At 42.2% G+C, this 18,208-nt stretch overlaps 1 protein-coding gene across 2 annotated transcripts; it reads right to left on the bottom strand.

Moving 5' to 3' along the window:
* Positions 1–7,549: 7,549 nt before the first annotated feature.
* RABL3 (RAB, member of RAS oncogene family like 3) lies at positions 7,550–18,151 on the bottom strand. 2 transcript variants are annotated; one of them, XM_054270042.1, is made up of 8 exons: positions 18,086–18,151; positions 17,811–17,902; positions 16,113–16,242; positions 13,165–13,279; positions 11,891–12,065; positions 11,200–11,271; positions 10,357–10,395; positions 7,550–7,772 (listed from the first exon to the last, which is right to left on the bottom strand). In XM_054270042.1, the coding sequence occupies exons 1-8, from the start codon at positions 18,129–18,131 to the stop codon at positions 7,707–7,709; spliced, it is 735 nt and encodes a 244-aa protein (XP_054126017.1). In that variant the 5' UTR covers positions 18,132–18,151; the 3' UTR covers positions 7,550–7,706. The 2 variants fall into 2 exon arrangements, with proteins under 2 accessions (XP_054126017.1, XP_054126018.1); XM_054270043.1 differs by having other exon boundaries at positions 11,891–12,044.
* Positions 18,152–18,208: the final 57 nt, after the last annotated feature.

Raw genomic sequence — 18,208 nt, 5'->3', positions numbered from 1 at the left:
TCTGCACTCCAGAAGTTGCAGGGGAAAAAACACAATTGATTTTATTTGATTTTTTTTTTTACTTTGAATTCCACATCCTCCTTTAAAAAAAAAATAAAATAAAAAGCAGCATTTTTTTTTCCATTTCCATCAGCTGCTCTGCTTATATGCCCTGCCAGGAGGAAATTTCTAGGAGGCACCCACTGAAATTTGAATGTGACCCTGAATTAATGTCCCTTCCTCTCCTAGAGCATCCTGGAAGCCTTCCCTCCCTAGAGCAGTTGCCAGCCCCTGTGACCCCCACAGCAGCCACTGAGCTTGGGCTGCAGGAGGGCCAGGTCCTAAACCACCTTTGCTTCTCTGGAAACTGGTAGCTCCTCTGAGCAACACATTCCAGCCACTGAGAGCTGACACTTTCAGGAGCTGGCAAAATGGGCCGGCTGCCCTGAGGGAGAAAATGGGCTGCGTGAAGAGCCAATGGTTCTGGATGGGGGAGAGGGAGAGAGACTTCTCCTTGGAGTAGAACTGAGTAATCTCCAAGTTATAAGTCTTCTTCAGGTCTCTGTTTCTGCACACCAAGAAGGCTCTCTCCACACCCTGGTCTCTCCCAGCTTTGCCATAAAAAATTGCTCCAGCAGAGAGGAATTCTCCAGGACAGGGCAGAGATTGTGAATATGTTAGCTCACCTTGAGCAGTGATTCATCATTGCCAAAGAAATGAAGTACCTGGCACCTGTCACCTACCCTTGAGACTCCTTTTCTACCAGACAAGATTTAAGAGTAAAAAGTTCACCTCACTTATTTTCTGACAGTGAAAAATTACACATTTGACTACAGTTTAGTGAACTGCAGTTGCAGAGTTTCAGGGGTTTCCAAGATCCTCTTTTACTGAAACACACAGCAGGAGAGAGAACATCACATTTTACCTTACTTTTCCCTTTGGGAGCCTTCATTTCACCTTGCTCACATCTCCTTACAGGCTCCATTCTCTTGTTTTCTTCTCATGGGACAGGTAAAAAGAAAGGTGTTGCTTTTTAATTATCTGTAGGCCTATTTCCTGGTTGTTTTTGTTTCCTAAAACCAGACAAGGTGTTGTCACTTTACTCACTTGATGGCCATGGAATGTTTTAAAGCTGATTAGGCTGCCTAACCATTCCATTCCATTCCATTCCATTCCATGAAAAACATTATTTAGTAAGATTCTGTTGAAATGCCACTTAAGTTATTGATCTCCAAATTATATGAAATGCAGAAAAAAAATCTTAACACATGTTGTGTTTCTGTTTTAGCCCATACAATTCAAGAGGGAAATAATAAATCCATGCTGATCACTCCAAATCATCTTCATGCTCTTCATGTGTGTGAAAATGTTTTCCAGGATTAGTTGCCTGGAAGCATCCTTTCTGAGGGATGGATGTCAGGCTGACTGGCCTGTAGCTCTGTGGACTTCCCTCCTTGCCCATAAATGTGAATATTAAGTGGTGGTCAAACACAGGAATAGATTGCACAGAGAGGTTGTGCATTCTCCACCAGTGAAGCCATTCAAAACACATCTGGATATGGTCCTGGGCAACCTGCTCCAGCTGACTCTCCTTGAGCAGGGGATTGGATGAGATATCTCCAAAGGTCACATCCAGGCTCAGTAAATCTGTGATTTAGCCTAAACAACTCCTTTAGTTAGTTGCAGTATAAATCTCGACTATAAATCTTATGTAACATGAAATATAGATGTACTTCATTAATATTTTAGCAACTGGATTCATTGTCATGTAACTATGAAACATGGAAATGCATGCATTGTTATTGCATAAAGGTCCTAGGGTGATTTCCTCCCAAACTTGCCCTAAACCAGGACAATAAACATGGGGCATAAACACAATAAATTAAGCCTGGAAGAATTAAGAGCATTAAAAGCATTGAGTGTTTTCTCAGCTACCTTTCTGTGTTCATGACGTTATCTGGTGCATGTCTTTACCTGGCCTTTACTCCAAAGAGATTCCATGTGAAAGACACAACAAGACCCAAAAGAGATATGTCAAAAAGCAAAGACATCCATGCCACTGTATTTGCTACATGATGCATGTACAACTGGAAGGTACCTGCATACCAGCAGCTTATTACTTGTGAACTGCTCTCAGAGGCATCTGAAGAGGTGTTCAAAGAGCTCTTCTACTTCAGAGAGGCAGCATGAAAATACCAAGGGACTTGCTTGAAAATTTAGCAGCTAGTGTTCAACATCCTAGTGATGAATGAAAGATGACGAGGAGAATGGAAAATATTTCCTTTCAATGAGAAGTTGAAGCAGCTTGTATTTGATCCAACAGAAAAAGGGGACTAAAAAAAATTTGAATTCACAGCATATGCATTAAAAGGCATTTTGTTTCCTGCTGATTCAGGTAGTGGGGCCATGGTGTGAACTGTTATTGGATCACAGCTCACTACTGTGTCCTGCAGCAAGGCATTGTCCGGTGCCAAGAGTCAAGCTCTTCCCTCCTGTGGGCAAAAGACGTCAGGGGTGACTGAGGCAGATTCTTTCTGATGGATTTGTGCCCCTCCTGTTGCAACAACCTGTTGCTTTTCACAGTGATGCACCCTGCTTCCAAATTGACCAACTTCTCCTATCTTCATCAGCTACAATGCATCATGATGTACCTATTAATAAATATCCTCATTCACTTCTGTCTCTGTGATCCCAGCTTCCTCAATTTGCATCTGTTCTTTGCTTGTTAACCCTTTACACACTGCTAAATTGGACAGCAGCTCTTTAGAGCAGCTGTCTTTGTTTATCTGATAGTGTACTACTTAGTACCAGGACAATTAACCTCTTTTTTGAACCTTTCATCACAATATAGCAAAATAAACCAACAATGTTTATACTTGTTTTTTAAATCACTGCCTATAGCAATGTGTTAAAAAAGGCTCTTTTTAATAACATGTACTTTCCTGTATTGTGGCTCTTATGAAATATGTCCTTGTCATTTTTCTGGGACTGTTCAGCAGGAGATGCCAGACAGGTTAATTATTATCATTTATTTGTGCAGGAAAGACCATAAAAGTTGTCTGCAGCAGAAAGCACACACTCCTTGTTGACAAAAAGCAGATGCTGCATGAATAGAAGCTGGAGAAGCCACCTGCTCACGTTGCTGTGATGTTTCTGCCTGCAAGCTAGAACCACCACTCTTAGAAGTCAGCAGAAAATTTAGTCACATTGCTTTGTTCTGTTCTTCCCCACTCTGGTGCTAATTTTGGACAGCCACTGAATTTGCAATCTGACCTTATATTCAGCAAGGGTAGCACAGTCCATCAAACCCATGTAAGCCATAGCAGAACCAGCCTCAGGAAAAGCAGATGGTATCAGACAGAAAGATGGAAGCTCTGACCATAGTTGTAGCCTTCACAGCTACTGGGCATCCTTGTCCTTTAAACAATTTTTAACCCAAAGCCAGCAGTGCATTTCCACTGTGCAAACATTAACTTTCAGGTCAAAGGGAACGTAGATGTGCATGGGTTAATCACCCACTATTTCCCTTCACGCTCCTCTTATTCAAAAATATGACTGAATTTTAAGTTGGTTTGCTCATACAGTCCAGATTTAATTTTGAACTAGTCAACAAAGAGCATGTTTTTATTTATGAGCTGGTCTTATGTTCAGCATCTTTTTGAGAGAAGTCCATGGTGGTATGCTGAGAATAAACTTCCCTGTGCAATTTCAGTAGGTGTGGAACCAGCATTTCTGTGCACAGGTAAGGCCAAGGGGCACAACATGCTGTACCACAGCAATACAATGCCAAAGTAGGAAAAAGAAACCACATTTCTGTATCTAATGGTATTTGCAGCAGGTGCTGGCTAAACAGCTGAACTGCCAAAGTTACATTTCACAGTCTCTCTGCTGCCACAGAGAGCTCTGAACATCTAAACCACCTTCCTTACATGCATGCTGGGGAATTGTCCTCAAAGTTGTGCTAAAGCCTGCCGTTCCCAAAGCAACTAATGCCACTCTGAAAAACTCTAAACATTGACAAATCTGCCTTTTTTTCCAGTAACTGTTTCAGACATCATCACTCCCACTGTTAGGGAGCTGCATCTCATTTCAAGATCCATTTAGAGTCAGGACCTCAGTATTGCTGTTCATTGCAGCTTTGCCTGCACAACTGGAAATCTCTTATGCTGCTCACATGGCCACTGCTAGTGACAGAGATGCTTCCTAATTTCTCCTTTGTGTCCTCATGTACTATAAAGAAATATATTTTCCACACTTACTGATCAGACATCAGAATAAAAACAGTAGCACAAAGTGGATAATAAATACTAAGAATAATACTTTTGGCTACATGTCACAGGCCCTCACTAGGTGGGAGAGCTTTGACATTGTTACTTGAAATTAAAGATTGCAACTGCTTTTATTTTTCTTCCCCTTTTCCACCTGAAAACTAATTTTTTTTTTCATAAAATCCCTGTGTGTCAGAGGACCTTAACACAGAGTGCTGCAGCAAAGCACACCCTAAGGAAAGCTTTACCTCTGCACACTTCCTGGTAACTTGCCAGCCAGTGACAGGTTCATCAATAATGATAATGGCTTTCTGTCGAAGCAAACTAGTGCACTAAGCCACACACTTGCTCAGCCCTACAAAGGAATCAAAGTAACCAGCATCCTTGTAAGGATAGTGAGACAGAAACATGACTTCTAACAAGAGGAACTGACTAACAAAAGAAATAGAAGGATTAAGCTCCCTTTGCAGAAAAGCAGAAGCAGGTTTTCAATCAGTGAAAACTGTCACCTTGTTATCCACTGAGAAATGAGAACCCAGACCCTGACTTCACCACAGCTGACTGATACTGACTGCAGGCTACAACTCAGCAGTTCATCCTTCATTTGTGACAAACAGAGCATATTGCAGCTGCCTCTGCAAATATAATCAATAATGAAAATTTGTATTAAGGTTGCACCCAAAATGCCATTACTGGATAGGTTTCACATGCTTAAAAAGCCAGTGGCATCCTTGCTAAATTTTCCACGCTAAGGACATACTCATATTCATTCTGATGATCCCCCCAGTCATCAAAGTGGTCACAGATCAACCAGAAAGCTCTGCCAAGCCCCTTGGGAACAGGGAAGGCTCACGGTTTATTTGCTCTACATTTCACCTGCATGGGAGGTCCAACACATCTCACATGTACCTGCACCAGCCACCTTCACTGACACCGCTGGAACACAGCAGCTGGGCACACATTTCTGCCTGGGAAATAACACAGAGACATTGAGTAGCTTGAATCTAAAGGGAGTGGGTAACAATGTTCTGATGTGAAATGTGTGTGCACCTAATACAAACCAGGGACAGACAGGACCAGAGATGAAGGAAAGCAGAGAAACAGAATTTCAGTGGTACACCAAAAGAGACAATGCACGGCACAAAGGAACAGAGAGGAAAATGGGAAAAAAGGGGAAACCAGAGAGCTGAGCAGGAAACACAAAGAGGAGTCTTTGTGACTTCTTGTCATACAGAGGGGTCAGACAAATGGGGCAAATGGGAGGAGAAAGAGGGATAGAATTTGTGGGAACAGGGAATGAGGTATAGGCAGACAGAGGCAAGACAGACAGAAGGGCGACAGGGCATGGAAGAGGTGTGTGTGTGTGCAGAGAAAAGGAAGGTAAAACACATAAAACAAGTGTGACATAGAAAAGTAAGTTGTCCAGTGTCACATCCCTAAGCTTGCAAGTGAAACATTTTTGGACAGCTGAAACAGGAAAGGTGGAAAAGCAACGTAACTAACTCCAGCTGCTCACATACTCCTGGTTCTGGCAAGAAGCTGGAGCTCCCTGCACAAATAAATGTAACATCATCCACATGCACAACTCCATTACTCATCACCTTGTCCTAAGAAGGAAAAATTATACCTAATTCTGGTTACCTGCTGAGATCTAAACAAACAAGATTCTTACTCTGGGCTAGAGGCCTATTTTAGAACACACAGACAGGTGAGCTGCAGCCAGGGGTTTGGCACTAAAGGTGAAGGAGGGAACAGCACCACAGTTTGCTTGGTCTGCTCTGCAGCTCCTTAGGAACCTGAGGGAGCCCAGACCTGGTTCCCTAAGACTGCACCTGACCTTAGGAAAACAATTCCAGCTTTCATTGTCAAAGGATCAGAGACAGACACTGGGGCTGTCACGAGCTGCACAGCTCACACATGTGCTCTTTATTATGAATATTTTGGTACCTTGTTTCTTCTGGTTGTAAATTAACAACCTATTTCACACAAGCACCTAAAAACTTATTGCATTCATGTTTACAACTACTCCCAAACCTTTCTGGAAATGGCCTAAGGAAAAGCAAAGCATCCATCTTTTTAATAAGTTTGACTGGTGTCCCCAGCTGTCACTTTTGTGCCTGATTAGTGGCAATAGGCAGGCTTCCATTTATTTCCAAGCAGCTGCCAGAAAAGCTGCAGGCAGAGGTAATCCAGAAACTGCAGAACTCTGCTCCCTGTCAATTTCACACTGGCATTTTACTTTCTTCTATCCCCATTTATTATTAATCTCTATTTATATCTAACTCCAGCTCTTAGTTGGCCTTTGCCAGAGGCTTAACCATTAGAGGTGACTGTGATGAAGGTGTGGAAAGAAGGAACAGCTATAAATCAGGCTTTTACCACTCCATGGAATTCTAGCAAAGTGAGAAACCGTGCAAAGCTTGGGCTCTTTAAGAAAACAAGACCCTGTGCAGGAGATCAGACCAGATCAAGTCTCCTTTATCTTTAGTGCTAACTATGTAAAGGAAACATCTATTTCACAGAACTCTCCTCCCAGTCATGCTCAGTTTTTACACAGCTTTATATCCCTTCTAAATTTCTATCCATTCTAATTCAGAGGATGTTCGTACATTCCATGTTTTCTGAATCCACTAAGTCCTCAAGCTCAGTAGGAGCATGTCACACTTGTTCCAAATAAGCACTGTATAAAAACATACTTTTTCCATCAGTTTTCAATGAATTGCCTTTTAATTTAATATAAAAAACAAGACACAATCAATTATGAAAAGATAAACAGGAGAACCTGATTTACTTTGCCCTCTCCAAAGTAAACAATTTTAATTTAAGCAGCAGAACTAACACCAGTTGTTTTCTACTAATGATTTTCTTTTTAAGGCTTCAAATTTTTTTTCATATCTTGCCTATTGCTTTTATCCCTTTTGGACAGGGATGAACAGTGTGCTCTAGGTGAAACAACACTCCATTCATTTAATGAAGGCATTCCATTATTTTCCAGACCACTCCTTACCCATCATTATGTTTTGCTCACTTCATGAGAGGCCCACTCAATGTCATCTTTCCTTTAGAGGTAAAATGAATGCAAATCATTGCAAAGACTGTCCATAAGTTTTCCAAATGGAGATAAGGGTGTCACATATATGTGCTGTGTATGATGAAGTTTCCCACAGCAGTGAGAGGCATTCAACTTATTGCACAGTTTCCCCAGATGTTCCCATAGATGCAGATGGTCTGCAATCCTAAGCAATACTCTAGGCTCCTGATTAGGTTTTTGAAAAACCTCTCTCCAAAAGGTTTTCCAAAACCTTTCCAAGTCTTTTCCAACAACAGAAGCTTCAGCAGGCTAGCCAGCTGTAATATCATTTTACTGTGCTTGACAGAAGCATTACTGTCTTTGAGCATCCAGTGGGAACAGGAATGTCTTCAGGAACTCAGAGAAGTTGTCTTCCACTTCTCCAGTGCTCAGTCATAATGAAGGCTCTTCAGTGTTCCTCCTCCAAACCTCTTCCTTTCAGAGAAGCCAGGAATCTAGAGGCAGGAAAGACAAGTTGTCATGTCACAATCAGCAGAGCTCCCTCTAGCCCACACTGTTACCAAGCCAACTGCAGCATCTCCCACCTCTGCCATCTCCAGAATCAGGGCCACAGTGCTTCAGCTGACTGCTCGAGGAGCAGCTCTAATTAAACACTGCACAGCTCCACTATGGCTCATCTGCTCTCTGGGGCTCCTTAAGAATTTTGGCAAGGGAAACTGAAAGCCTCAATCCTAACACAGTTAATGACAGATTTCAAAGAGATTTCAAAGCAGATTCAAGTGCATACAATAATTTCTCCTCCATTCATTTTTAAAACTATAAAACAGTATAAACCAAGTCCTATCAAAGAGCTGTTGAGGCTTTATGCCTTCAAACCCAGGCAGCAGCACTTCAGTGGTAGCTGAAAAGTACAGTTTTATCAATGACTGAAAGCTTAAAGAAAATCATTGGGACAGAAATGGCTGCAACAATACAAAGGATTAGCACTCCTGCTTTTGCAGCCCATCTGCAGACACTGCTTACACAGTGACAATGGATGTTTACAAAGAAAATCTACTTGAAACCATCAGAAGCTTCTCTGGCCTTAACAGCATTTCAGACAGATTTTCAATCCAATGCACCTGTGAATCCCCAAAAAAGAGTGATGTGCTGCTTTCTAATACTGCATATCTGCCCTATTGGCATCATAAAACTATTTGAACACAGGCCAGAGTAACTTTTACCTTACTCACTACAAACAAGCAGGAACAGCAGACCCTTGTAAAAACACCCTCCCAAAACAATTCCACACATTGATAGGAAATACAGTCTATTAAAATGGAGGGAGTCAACCAAGCCCTACAAATCATGCCAGAGAACATGGGCATCTATGGATGGTGGGGACAAAAATATAATCTACAATTTGCAGCAGATTGCTCAGGTTACACACTTCACTGGTAAGCAGAGAGCTGAAAAGCTTCCCCAAAATAAAAGTCCACTAAAAACTCCACAGATTAAATTTACTTGGGGTTTTCAGGCCAAAAACTCAAATATGCAAGGTATTCACTAAGGTACTGGTTTATTCACCTCTGAAAAGCAATCATCTCTAAGAATAAAATCAGGCAGATTTTGTACAAAGGTTCAACTCATGAAAACTGCTTCAGGAATTTAAAGAGGAAAATTGCAATCATTATAACTAAAAAGTACCTGAACATCATGGGTAAAAAGTTATCTGCTTTAGCATTTTTTACATCAAAGTCACTAATTAAGAGGAACAATTATTTATTTATCACATATCTGATTGAAGTCATAGCTATGAACAATTTGAAACTTATCATTCTTTTCATCTTGAAGAAGTTTATAACAGAAATACCTCAAAACACGAATAATTGCAGGAACCTATTGTAGAGAACCCACAAACACATTGGTAAGAGTCACATTAAGTAGATAACTTCAAAGGGTAACATTAAGAGGTTGCATTGAACTCTCCATTTCCAATTTGGATTTTGCCTCTTTAAACATGATTGCTTGCTATTTAAGATTTGTTTTGAGCTTTTGAGCTGCTGTCAGGGAAGTAGACAGTCATCAGCAGGCTGCAGTCTGTGGCACACAGCCAAAAGGAATGTATAGTTAATCCCTGGCTAGCCACTAAATAGGATCAAATGATAAAAATAAAAATCTTACATCATGCATCAAAGACAACCAGCACACAGGCAGGTTTCTGCATTAAGATATTATTCCCATGAAAGAGAAACTTCCTTTCACTAGAATGTGGGGAGGAGAGGGGAAGATAAAAGGCATCATGCAGAACTAAAAGAGGCAAAAGCAAATTTATTTTCAAAAGGCACTACAGCAGCACTCAGAGGAAACATTTTGTAACCTGTGAGTATTTCCCCCCCACACCCCAGGGGCTTTCAGCACAGCTACCTCTAACAATGTACAGGTGTGACTGTTCTCCAGAGATGCTTTTCATGGTAATCTGCAACACCTTTACATAAGGTAAATGCAACTTCACTACTCCCTGCATGGCAGACTGCACATGGGGAGGTGGGGGGCACAAAAGCTGTAGTGGCCTGCCCAAACCAGAAGTCATTTTGCTGGTACTTCCCCATCTAGCTGAAAACAGTGAATTCAGTCCTTTAGGAATGAATTACAAGCTGACATCATACTGCCACTTTCCTTGTGGCTCCACTGAGTCTCTGGAAACTACCCACATTAAACATAAAATCTCATTCCAGCTGTACAGAAAAACCCTTTCATTGACCTTCAGGATAGCATCTATGGCCTTAATCTGCAACCAAAGCTGACAGAGCTGAAAGAAATCATATTTCCCCATTTTACCTCACTCTTCCAACTTGTAGTATGTTAGCATACTTAAGTATTTCACTGCCAATCACTTTACAGACAAATACTTCAGCTGACAAAAGTCAGCCATTCTTCTGTCTAGCCTTAACAGTTGTGCTCCCACAGACACAAGAATGAAATTACCAGCACAGATTGCCACTTAGCTTGCATGAAGTTGTGTTTTCAAGAGGACTATGTCAGCAGTTCACATTACACAGGGAGAAATGAAACAAAAGAGGAGGAAAAGTGACAAACCTGATTGCCATCTCTCAAGACGTATCTCTTCTCTATGACCTGGGAACAACAGAGAATGAGCTCAGCTTGCACAGCACATACAGAACCTCAGATTGCAACCAACACTTCACACATGAGCACTGAACTCAGGGCTAAGGGACAGGGTCTGACCTACAGCTTTAGTGCAGTGCTCCAGCACACACAGCAGTGGCCACCCACAGCCATTCCTAGACAGCTGTCTAAGCTGTCTAATCATCCTCAACTTCCACACAGCCCTCCTGGGTAATGGAGGTGATGGTTTGTGTGCCTCCTGCTTCAGACTCAGTTACTCCCATTCCCTCTGCAGGGATACTGGTTCCTACCACTGCACAGTAGCCCCACTATGCTATCTTTGCCCAGAGGATGCTTAAAACAGAGCATTCCTTCTCTCATTTGCACAGTAGTACATTTGCCTCATGGTCTCTTTTTCAGGAAGGGAGAATAATATTCTTAATTAATTTCTTGATTCCTAAAGGTTGCTTTAACTAGGATCAACAGAGCTAACCAGTCTTGTATCCCCCCACATTACTAGCTCAGAATGCTGCAACCCCTCAGACCTGCCAGACAACTTCAAAAGCATAAACAGAGTGTCTTTGCACATTTGTGAGTTCTTTTTCACTGCTCTATGCAGATCAGGAACTAAATCTTCAAGCAGATCAGCTATCTCCTGTAGGGTTCCAAAAGCAGATCAATCTTTGGCCCTCCCACACCTGGCTTGAACCAACTCAGAGAGTGGAATGTGAAAGGAGCAGCTTAAACTGTTGTTCATGCTCAAATCCCAACATTTGATGCACAGGACAATAAAACATCATTTCATTGACTTACCTTATCAAAAAACCTGCTTAGTTTGACAGCATTGGATGAACCTGCAGCCAGATAACGAGGATTGGTGCAGTCCTAGAACACCCAAAAAGACAACAACAAACCAAGGAAATCAGTGCAAGGAAGCCAAACACAAGAAAATGGAACATACCCTTTCCCTGACACACACCATCAGCAAGGGAAAACAATGGATCTGCTGATTTCTGCTCCACAGTCACTTCAGAGAAAAGACCAACTGCACAATTCTAAGCAACCCCTCATATGCTCCACATATTCCTTCCACCACCAGCTGTGCAGTCAGGCAGGGATTTGTACAGATTACACCTGAGATTGGGAGTGTGTATACAAGCATTGACACAGCACATGTGTATTTTTATACCCACAGATCTATAAAAAGTCATCTTCATGTTTCATTCAAAGACAGTCTATGTCAGAGCTATGAACAAGAAAAAGAAAATTTAACTCCCAGCCAACAATTCAAAGCTTAAGGGACCTTACCTAATACCCCTTACATCTCCTAATAGTGAACAAAGATATCTGTTTCAACAAGCAAGGGCAGAGCTAACAGAAATGTGAATGACTGGCACTACTGGAAAAATCTCCAGAAGCCAAATTTTTGTTACATCTTTACTTACTAAAAATTGGACTCACTCCTATACAAAAGAAAAACAACAAAGATGACAAGGATACAAACCAAATTTATCTCTTCAGCATTGAAATCCTCAGCCAAGAATGCTGTTCTGGTCAAAACTTCATTCCTCTTAGTTTCTGGGATCTGATCCAGTTTGGTTCCTATCACCAGCAGTGGGATCTGGTTATCACCAAACTGCTCACGGTCATAGTCACTGCTGAGGGAAACAAAGACAATCCTGAAGGAGGCAATGGCCATGTAAGTGGGCACAAGCACAATATAACCTCCCCTGTGCCTCTCAAAAACCAGCAATTTATCTATTAATAATCATTTAATCTAAGTTAAAATATGCAATATCTTTACATTAAGGAAGAGCATCTGCACCTAAGTCACTACAAAGGAATCCAAGCTTCAATCACTCTCCTTAGCTAGAATAATCACTTGTCTATAATTTTTTAGCTAAACCAAGGTTTCTAGCAAATACCAACAGCAATAACTTCAGCAGGAATTGCTGGTGGCTGAACATCTGTCCTTGACAGGAGTTAAGCTTCTGAAAATGAAAACAATTGTGAAGAACCTGTCTGTGGAGACACTGGAGAATTTTGCAGTTTATACAATGCAAATCCTCTTTCCCATTTCCTACATTTCTACAGGACTGTTCTGTGTACCAGAACAGACAGATAAACAATTGATATTTTTCCCACAAAAAGCCACTCCTCATTATTGCCTTCCTGCTTACGTGTGAGGTTTAGCAATGATTTTAAAACCTCCTTGACTAGATGGATGACAGGAGCAAAGAGGTGCAGGAGGAAATCCTTGACAAGGTGTTGGACAGCTAATTATGAACATGCTGTTTAAGCAGAGTTTTTAAGCTCTTTTAGCCATGCTCCTAAAATCACTCCCCCATCACCCAAACCAAAAATGAACTTCCTCAGTCTTGGTGCATGGTCCTGTTTGCCCAGACACATTATCCCATGACATTTCCTCTACAATGGCATCTCTCAGTGCAGACAGAGAAATCTTGTAACTGGGACTGGACCCACTCACAGAGGGCTCAGACAAATAAAGGATGCATAAACATGTTTTCCCTTAAAGCAAGGTCTCTGCCACCCAGTTTGGGAATCTGCTGTCAGAACTGCCTGATATTGTCTGGCAGTATGAAAGAACAAGAATAATCAACAGACAACTTTCTTTGATATTCCCCATTTCTTTCTTTCTTCCAAGTCTAACCACATGTACTTTCCTGTGGAGACCAAGCACCCTTAGAGAGGAACAAAAACTTCTACAACTGCTTGGAATTACCAGGTCTGAGCTCTGCATGTTTGTTTTTCACTCACCCATTTGTCACAAGAACTCCTGTTGGAGCAACATCTCTGTTGAGTGCTTCCAAAGACCAGCGATACAAATTCTGGGATGATTTCTTGTTGGTCAAGTCATGCACTAAAATTATCCCTGCAGGGAAAGACAAGACAGCAAGATGCCATTTAAAGATACATATTCTCCTCCTTATCTTACCAAAATGACACCCACAGGTTCCCAGATATCTGAGAATGAAGGGATGTATAAGCAGTTCAGTTACAGTGAATAAGTAAGGTTGAAAATATCAGGATGCAACAGGTTTTTTAAAGCTGCTTATCAAGAATTGGCTAAGAGCTAGGAGAAAAATCACATGAAAGCAGGAAACAAACAACCATCTCAGCCTTTAATCTGCAAAAGGCTTGCAGGCATTCACTGATTCTGTCTACTTCTCATGACACTGAAATTCTATATTACTGCAGCAGAAAATTCAGCCTTTCTCTGGTAAACATAATTATCTTTTATCCCAACATCTATAAAGTCTGAAGTATTCTTCTTTGTTTTAAAGGAGTTCAGAGAGAACTATAGCTTTCCTGCATTTTCAAGAATTAATGCTATATATTTGGGGAGGTATCCAAAGGGAAAACAGACACCAACAAAATTTCATAGTCCACTAAATGGCGGGTAAAAGCATGAATAAATAAGACTTATTGTACTTAAGATTAAGTTTCTAGCATTTTTCATTAACATGAGCCTTCAAAATGTAAATTCTGAGACAGAGTCAAGCTTCCTAGCTGTGCTATTAACAGACACCCACTTCTGATAACCACAGTTCCTAACTCAATTACCAACTCCTGCTAGCAATTTCTTCTATTTATTCACACCTTCTGCAATATGTGGAATGTTCCCACTTCCTCCAGACTTCAAACTACCGTCAATTCAAGGACAAAATGGAATGATATCCCTTATCTGCATTAGGATTCATTCTCAAAACACTTCACAGCCTACAGGTAGAAAAAACTCACTAATTTAGTCTTTCACCATAACTTCCAGAGGTGCCACCCACTGCTATGAACAAACCACATTTCCACAAACATTTTCCACTGCCCCACATGACTGTGCACAGGCTCTCCCACGAGAGTTCCCAGCATATCACAGCTGTAGCCCTATTTCAAGGCATTTATCTCAGTAACACTATAAAAAGGCAACTCTGCTGCGTGCCCACCCCCAGCGTAGAGAGAAAATGCCTGATACAACAAAACTTAGCCTACAGCAACAGATCCAGAGGCAGTGCTGCACAGCCTGTGAGAAACACTCCCCACCTCTACACTCTCTCCCTCAGTTATGTCTTTGATTTCCTAATGTGCTTCACCTAAAACCTGCACACTTAGCAGGAAAAGGCTGTCAACATCCAAAAAGAGCAGGCAGGACCAATGACTATTCAAAGAAATGCTCCTCCCACAACAAGGTGTGCAAGCCCAAGCCTCCCTGCCCAGTCACTGTCCTCAGCTACCACAGTCCCCACACCAAGTGGAGAGCCAGCCAAGAGGAAGATCTGTGGATAATCCAAAACCAAAGTGTACCAGCCTGGTCAGCAGCCTGCTCAGCTGCTGCCACAACCAAACACTGACTGGCTTTCAGACCACTGCAGGCCCAGAAAGCACAAGCAGTCAGGCAGAAGGAATGCATTCATCTTCTCTTCTTAAATCAGGTCAAGCAGAGGCAATTTGTGAGACAAGCTCTAATGGAGAAATTAATCTAATGAAAGAAACAAGACCCAAGGTTAACTACCAAAGTCAACACTCCTCATATGCAAGCTGTCTAATTAGTATCTTTTGGGCAGCGGAGATAAATAACTCTATTTTAATGTCATCAATTATAACTCAGATGCACAAGTCCAAGACTTCATTTCCTAATGGGCTCTTCTAAGGTATTTCCAAGTCTGACCCACACTCCTTGGCACACTGTAGATTTGGTATCAAAAAGAAATCAATTTTTTTTCATATACCAAAGAGGCTTGCTTTGAGGGCACAACTCAACTCAATTCTCATACACAGAAATCTGGTTAACAATATAAGCAAGAGGTATCTAACACAGTTTTCCCCCTGAGAAAAGAGGAAGAAATAACTAGTTAGTCACAGGCCAAAAATGTTTATTGTGTGGCTTAACATGTTACTGAAAAGTCTTCAAATGAGAGGGAATAAGCAAAGAGAATCAAACAGAAAACTTGAGCCAGATTTTCAGAAGCAGTTCTTACTCTGATACACCTCTGTTTTTAGTGAACTCTCCTGGTATGACAAAAAGTAACAACTGAAATACTGCACTGTTATGTTTATAATCTCCTATTTACTCTTGTTAGAGACACAGAAGAACTACTAGGCTTTTAAGACAATATCTCAACAGAAGGCACAAAATACTACTTCCTACATATGCAGCAAGCTGCAAGATTCAACTCTTAAAAATAAGTTGGTAAGCTAAATGAGCAGAGGCAAGATGGTTATCAGCATATGGCAATTTTATGGGACACAGTTCAGATTTGCCAGGGTAGGATGTAACGATCAAAGTTCATAAAAACTGAAAGAATCATTTTTCTGCTGTAAGTTTTACAACCGAACAGACAAGAAAATATAAACAAACAAACAAAAAAAATCTTTAAAAATATAAATCATATATCTGCAGTATATCAGACCCAGAAAGGTGAAGGTCTGATATACCTTCACTGCACCTTCAAAGCCTCCCTGCTGTGCCAGCAGCACAAGGCTGAAGGGAAAGGCTGATAGAGCTCATCTGCACAGGTTTGCCTGAAATATCTGCTGTTCACAGCTGAATCCATAAAATTCTGCCTACAAATAATATCATTTTTCCTGTATAAATCAGAAAGGAGAACAATGTAGTCCTCAGGCAGGCTGCCTGGAACTCTGCCCCAGCATCAAGGGACAGCTCCTTGCAGAAACAGTATTAAAACCACACTTACACCAAGCAGACTTACCATTCAGCAAATTATAGAACACAGCTCGTGTGCTTTTCACACTGGTGGCACTGCCCACAGAACCTCCAACATCCCACAGCTCAATGTAATAGGTCTTCTCTTCTGGGGTTCCTTCTTTGTAGTCATGGATCTGATGAAAAATTCACATCACACATAACCACAGCACACTACCACAGGAGTTAATCCACATGGCACAGCTGGAAGGATTATTGTACTTGGATAGAAATTTGGAAATTCTCATGCTGACACTGTTTCTAACCTCTCAAATGGAAGAGAGATGGAATGAGTCAAGCAGCAGCCACTGGACACCACAGAGATGGAGATCACCATGTCATGTGAGAGGGAGCCTGGTGAGTGAACAGGGAGCACCCTTTGCATCTCAGTGTTAACAAATCCAACATCTCATGATGTGCTCAGACACAGTGTTTTGCCAAAGCAAATGGAAAAATTAAGGTCTTGACTTCTTACAGTTGTTAAAACCCACACAGCAGCACTGCAAGAATATTAACACAGGTGACAGACCTGGATTCCAACTAACCACATCTTTTTCCTACCAAACTCTGACATCTCAACTGAATTAATCAACAACTTCTGCCCCCAGATCTGCTGAGTAGTTTTGCCCATAATCAAACAGGACTGCCATGTTCCTCTCCTCAGATTTTGGAAATACATTTCTAACCTAGGGCAACGCATTTCAAGGAGAATGCAGCAAAGAGTGATGAAGGAAAAAATAATTTATCAATGTCCCATGAGGGCTGGAGGCTGGGCCAAAGAACTGCTGGAGGAGCATCCTCATTCCTCCCAGAGCAGGTCCTGCAGCAAGCAGTCAGGAGCAGCAGCAACCCCATGGTCACAACTGTCTCCAAAGAGCAGGTTAGAAAATCACCACTACTTCATTGGGCAGTGAGATGCATCAGTAGCACTTCACCAAATGTGTACATCAGTCACCAAAACTTACAGTTGTTTATACATTTTGGCAAACAAAGGAATTAGCGCTCACTGGCTCACTGAGTGAGTTCTCTTCATTAATTAGTATTCAATCTTCTATTGGTTATTGATTTCTCACTTCTCATGCTATGTAGCCCACTTTTTCAGCCTCTTTTATTATCTTTTCCCCAGGTCTTATTAATTGTCTTTGTTAGTTTCTTCTTCAGCTCTGCTTTCTAACATGTCTTTGTGGTTTATGAATTCTGCATTCCTGGTGTCCAGCTCTCACCAATAAATTTCTCCTGTCAATTTCTTTACTCAGGTCTAAGAGCACTGAAGCATGCCAGGCCCTAAAATTTAATTTGTTTTTCAAACACATGAGCATCATCCAGAGCTTTCCTGTGTTCCCACAAGCTAAATGAGTGAACAGTTTTTCCCCACTGTGTTTGGCTGACATTTTGGCTGTTCCTTGCCTGTTTCTCAATGAGCTGGCCACCCTGTGACTTGTAACACGCCAGTGGCCACTGCAGCAGGGAGCAGAGCTACGGGTGACAAATGTCTTGTCTGACAGTGGCAACCCTGGAAGGTCAAAACTTGCTTACACAAGTGCTTGGCTCACGTTTGATGCTACCTGCATCAGATGAAGCCCTCAGCAAAAGGCATGACCAAAGTACAGCTCTGTCTGGGGCGGTAAGTCATTGAAATAAAAGGTCAAGGCCCTTCCCTTACACGTCAGCCTCAGGGCCACCAAGAGGCCTGCATGTCACCTACTCGCACATCCACGGAGCAGCCCACAGTCCAGGACGGGTTTCCCAGCACCTGGTTGTGGCACAAGAGGTGAACGAGGGACGATTTCCCGACACCTGCAGCGCACAGAGAGAGAACAGCTCCTGGGGGCGGTGCCAGGCTTACAGGGGGCGAGGCCGGGAGCAGCACGGAGCGAGGGCGGGCGCTCCCGGCCCCTCAGCGGTAACGGGGAGGGAGGCGAGGAGCAGATCGCCAGGAGCGGCCCCAGGACGCACGGCCTGGGGACACCACGGACTCACCGGAGTCGCCCAGCACCAGCACCTTGACCCTGTCCAGAGCCGCCATCTTTACCCCGCTTAGCAACAACGCCCGGCCACCGGCGCGCCCGCCAATCGCGGCGCGCGTTCTTGCTGCTCCTCTCA

This window comes from Melozone crissalis, unplaced genomic scaffold (assembly GCF_028551555.1).
Source record: "Melozone crissalis strain CALT ecotype California unplaced genomic scaffold, PUWL_Pcris_2 ptg000008l_1, whole genome shotgun sequence".
In the NCBI taxonomy this organism is placed as follows: Eukaryota; Metazoa; Chordata; class Aves; order Passeriformes; family Passerellidae; genus Melozone; species Melozone crissalis.
This window is presented reverse-complemented; position numbering and strand designations above follow the sequence as displayed.

Bases quoted from the DNA above. Each gene is read 5' to 3' on its own strand.
- RABL3 (XM_054270042.1), bottom strand. From the start codon at position 18,131: ATGGCGGCTCTGGACAGGGTCAAGGTGCTGGTGCTGGGCGACTCCG. The intron at 13,280-16,112 runs GTAAGTCTGCTT...CTTTCCCTGCAG, and splicing joins GTTCTATAATTTGCTGAATG to GGATAATTTTAGTGCATGAC. The intron at 7,773-10,356 runs GTTTGTCACTTT...TCCTGCCTCTAG, and splicing joins TCTTGAGAGATGGCAATCAG to ATTCCTGGCTTCTCTGAAAG.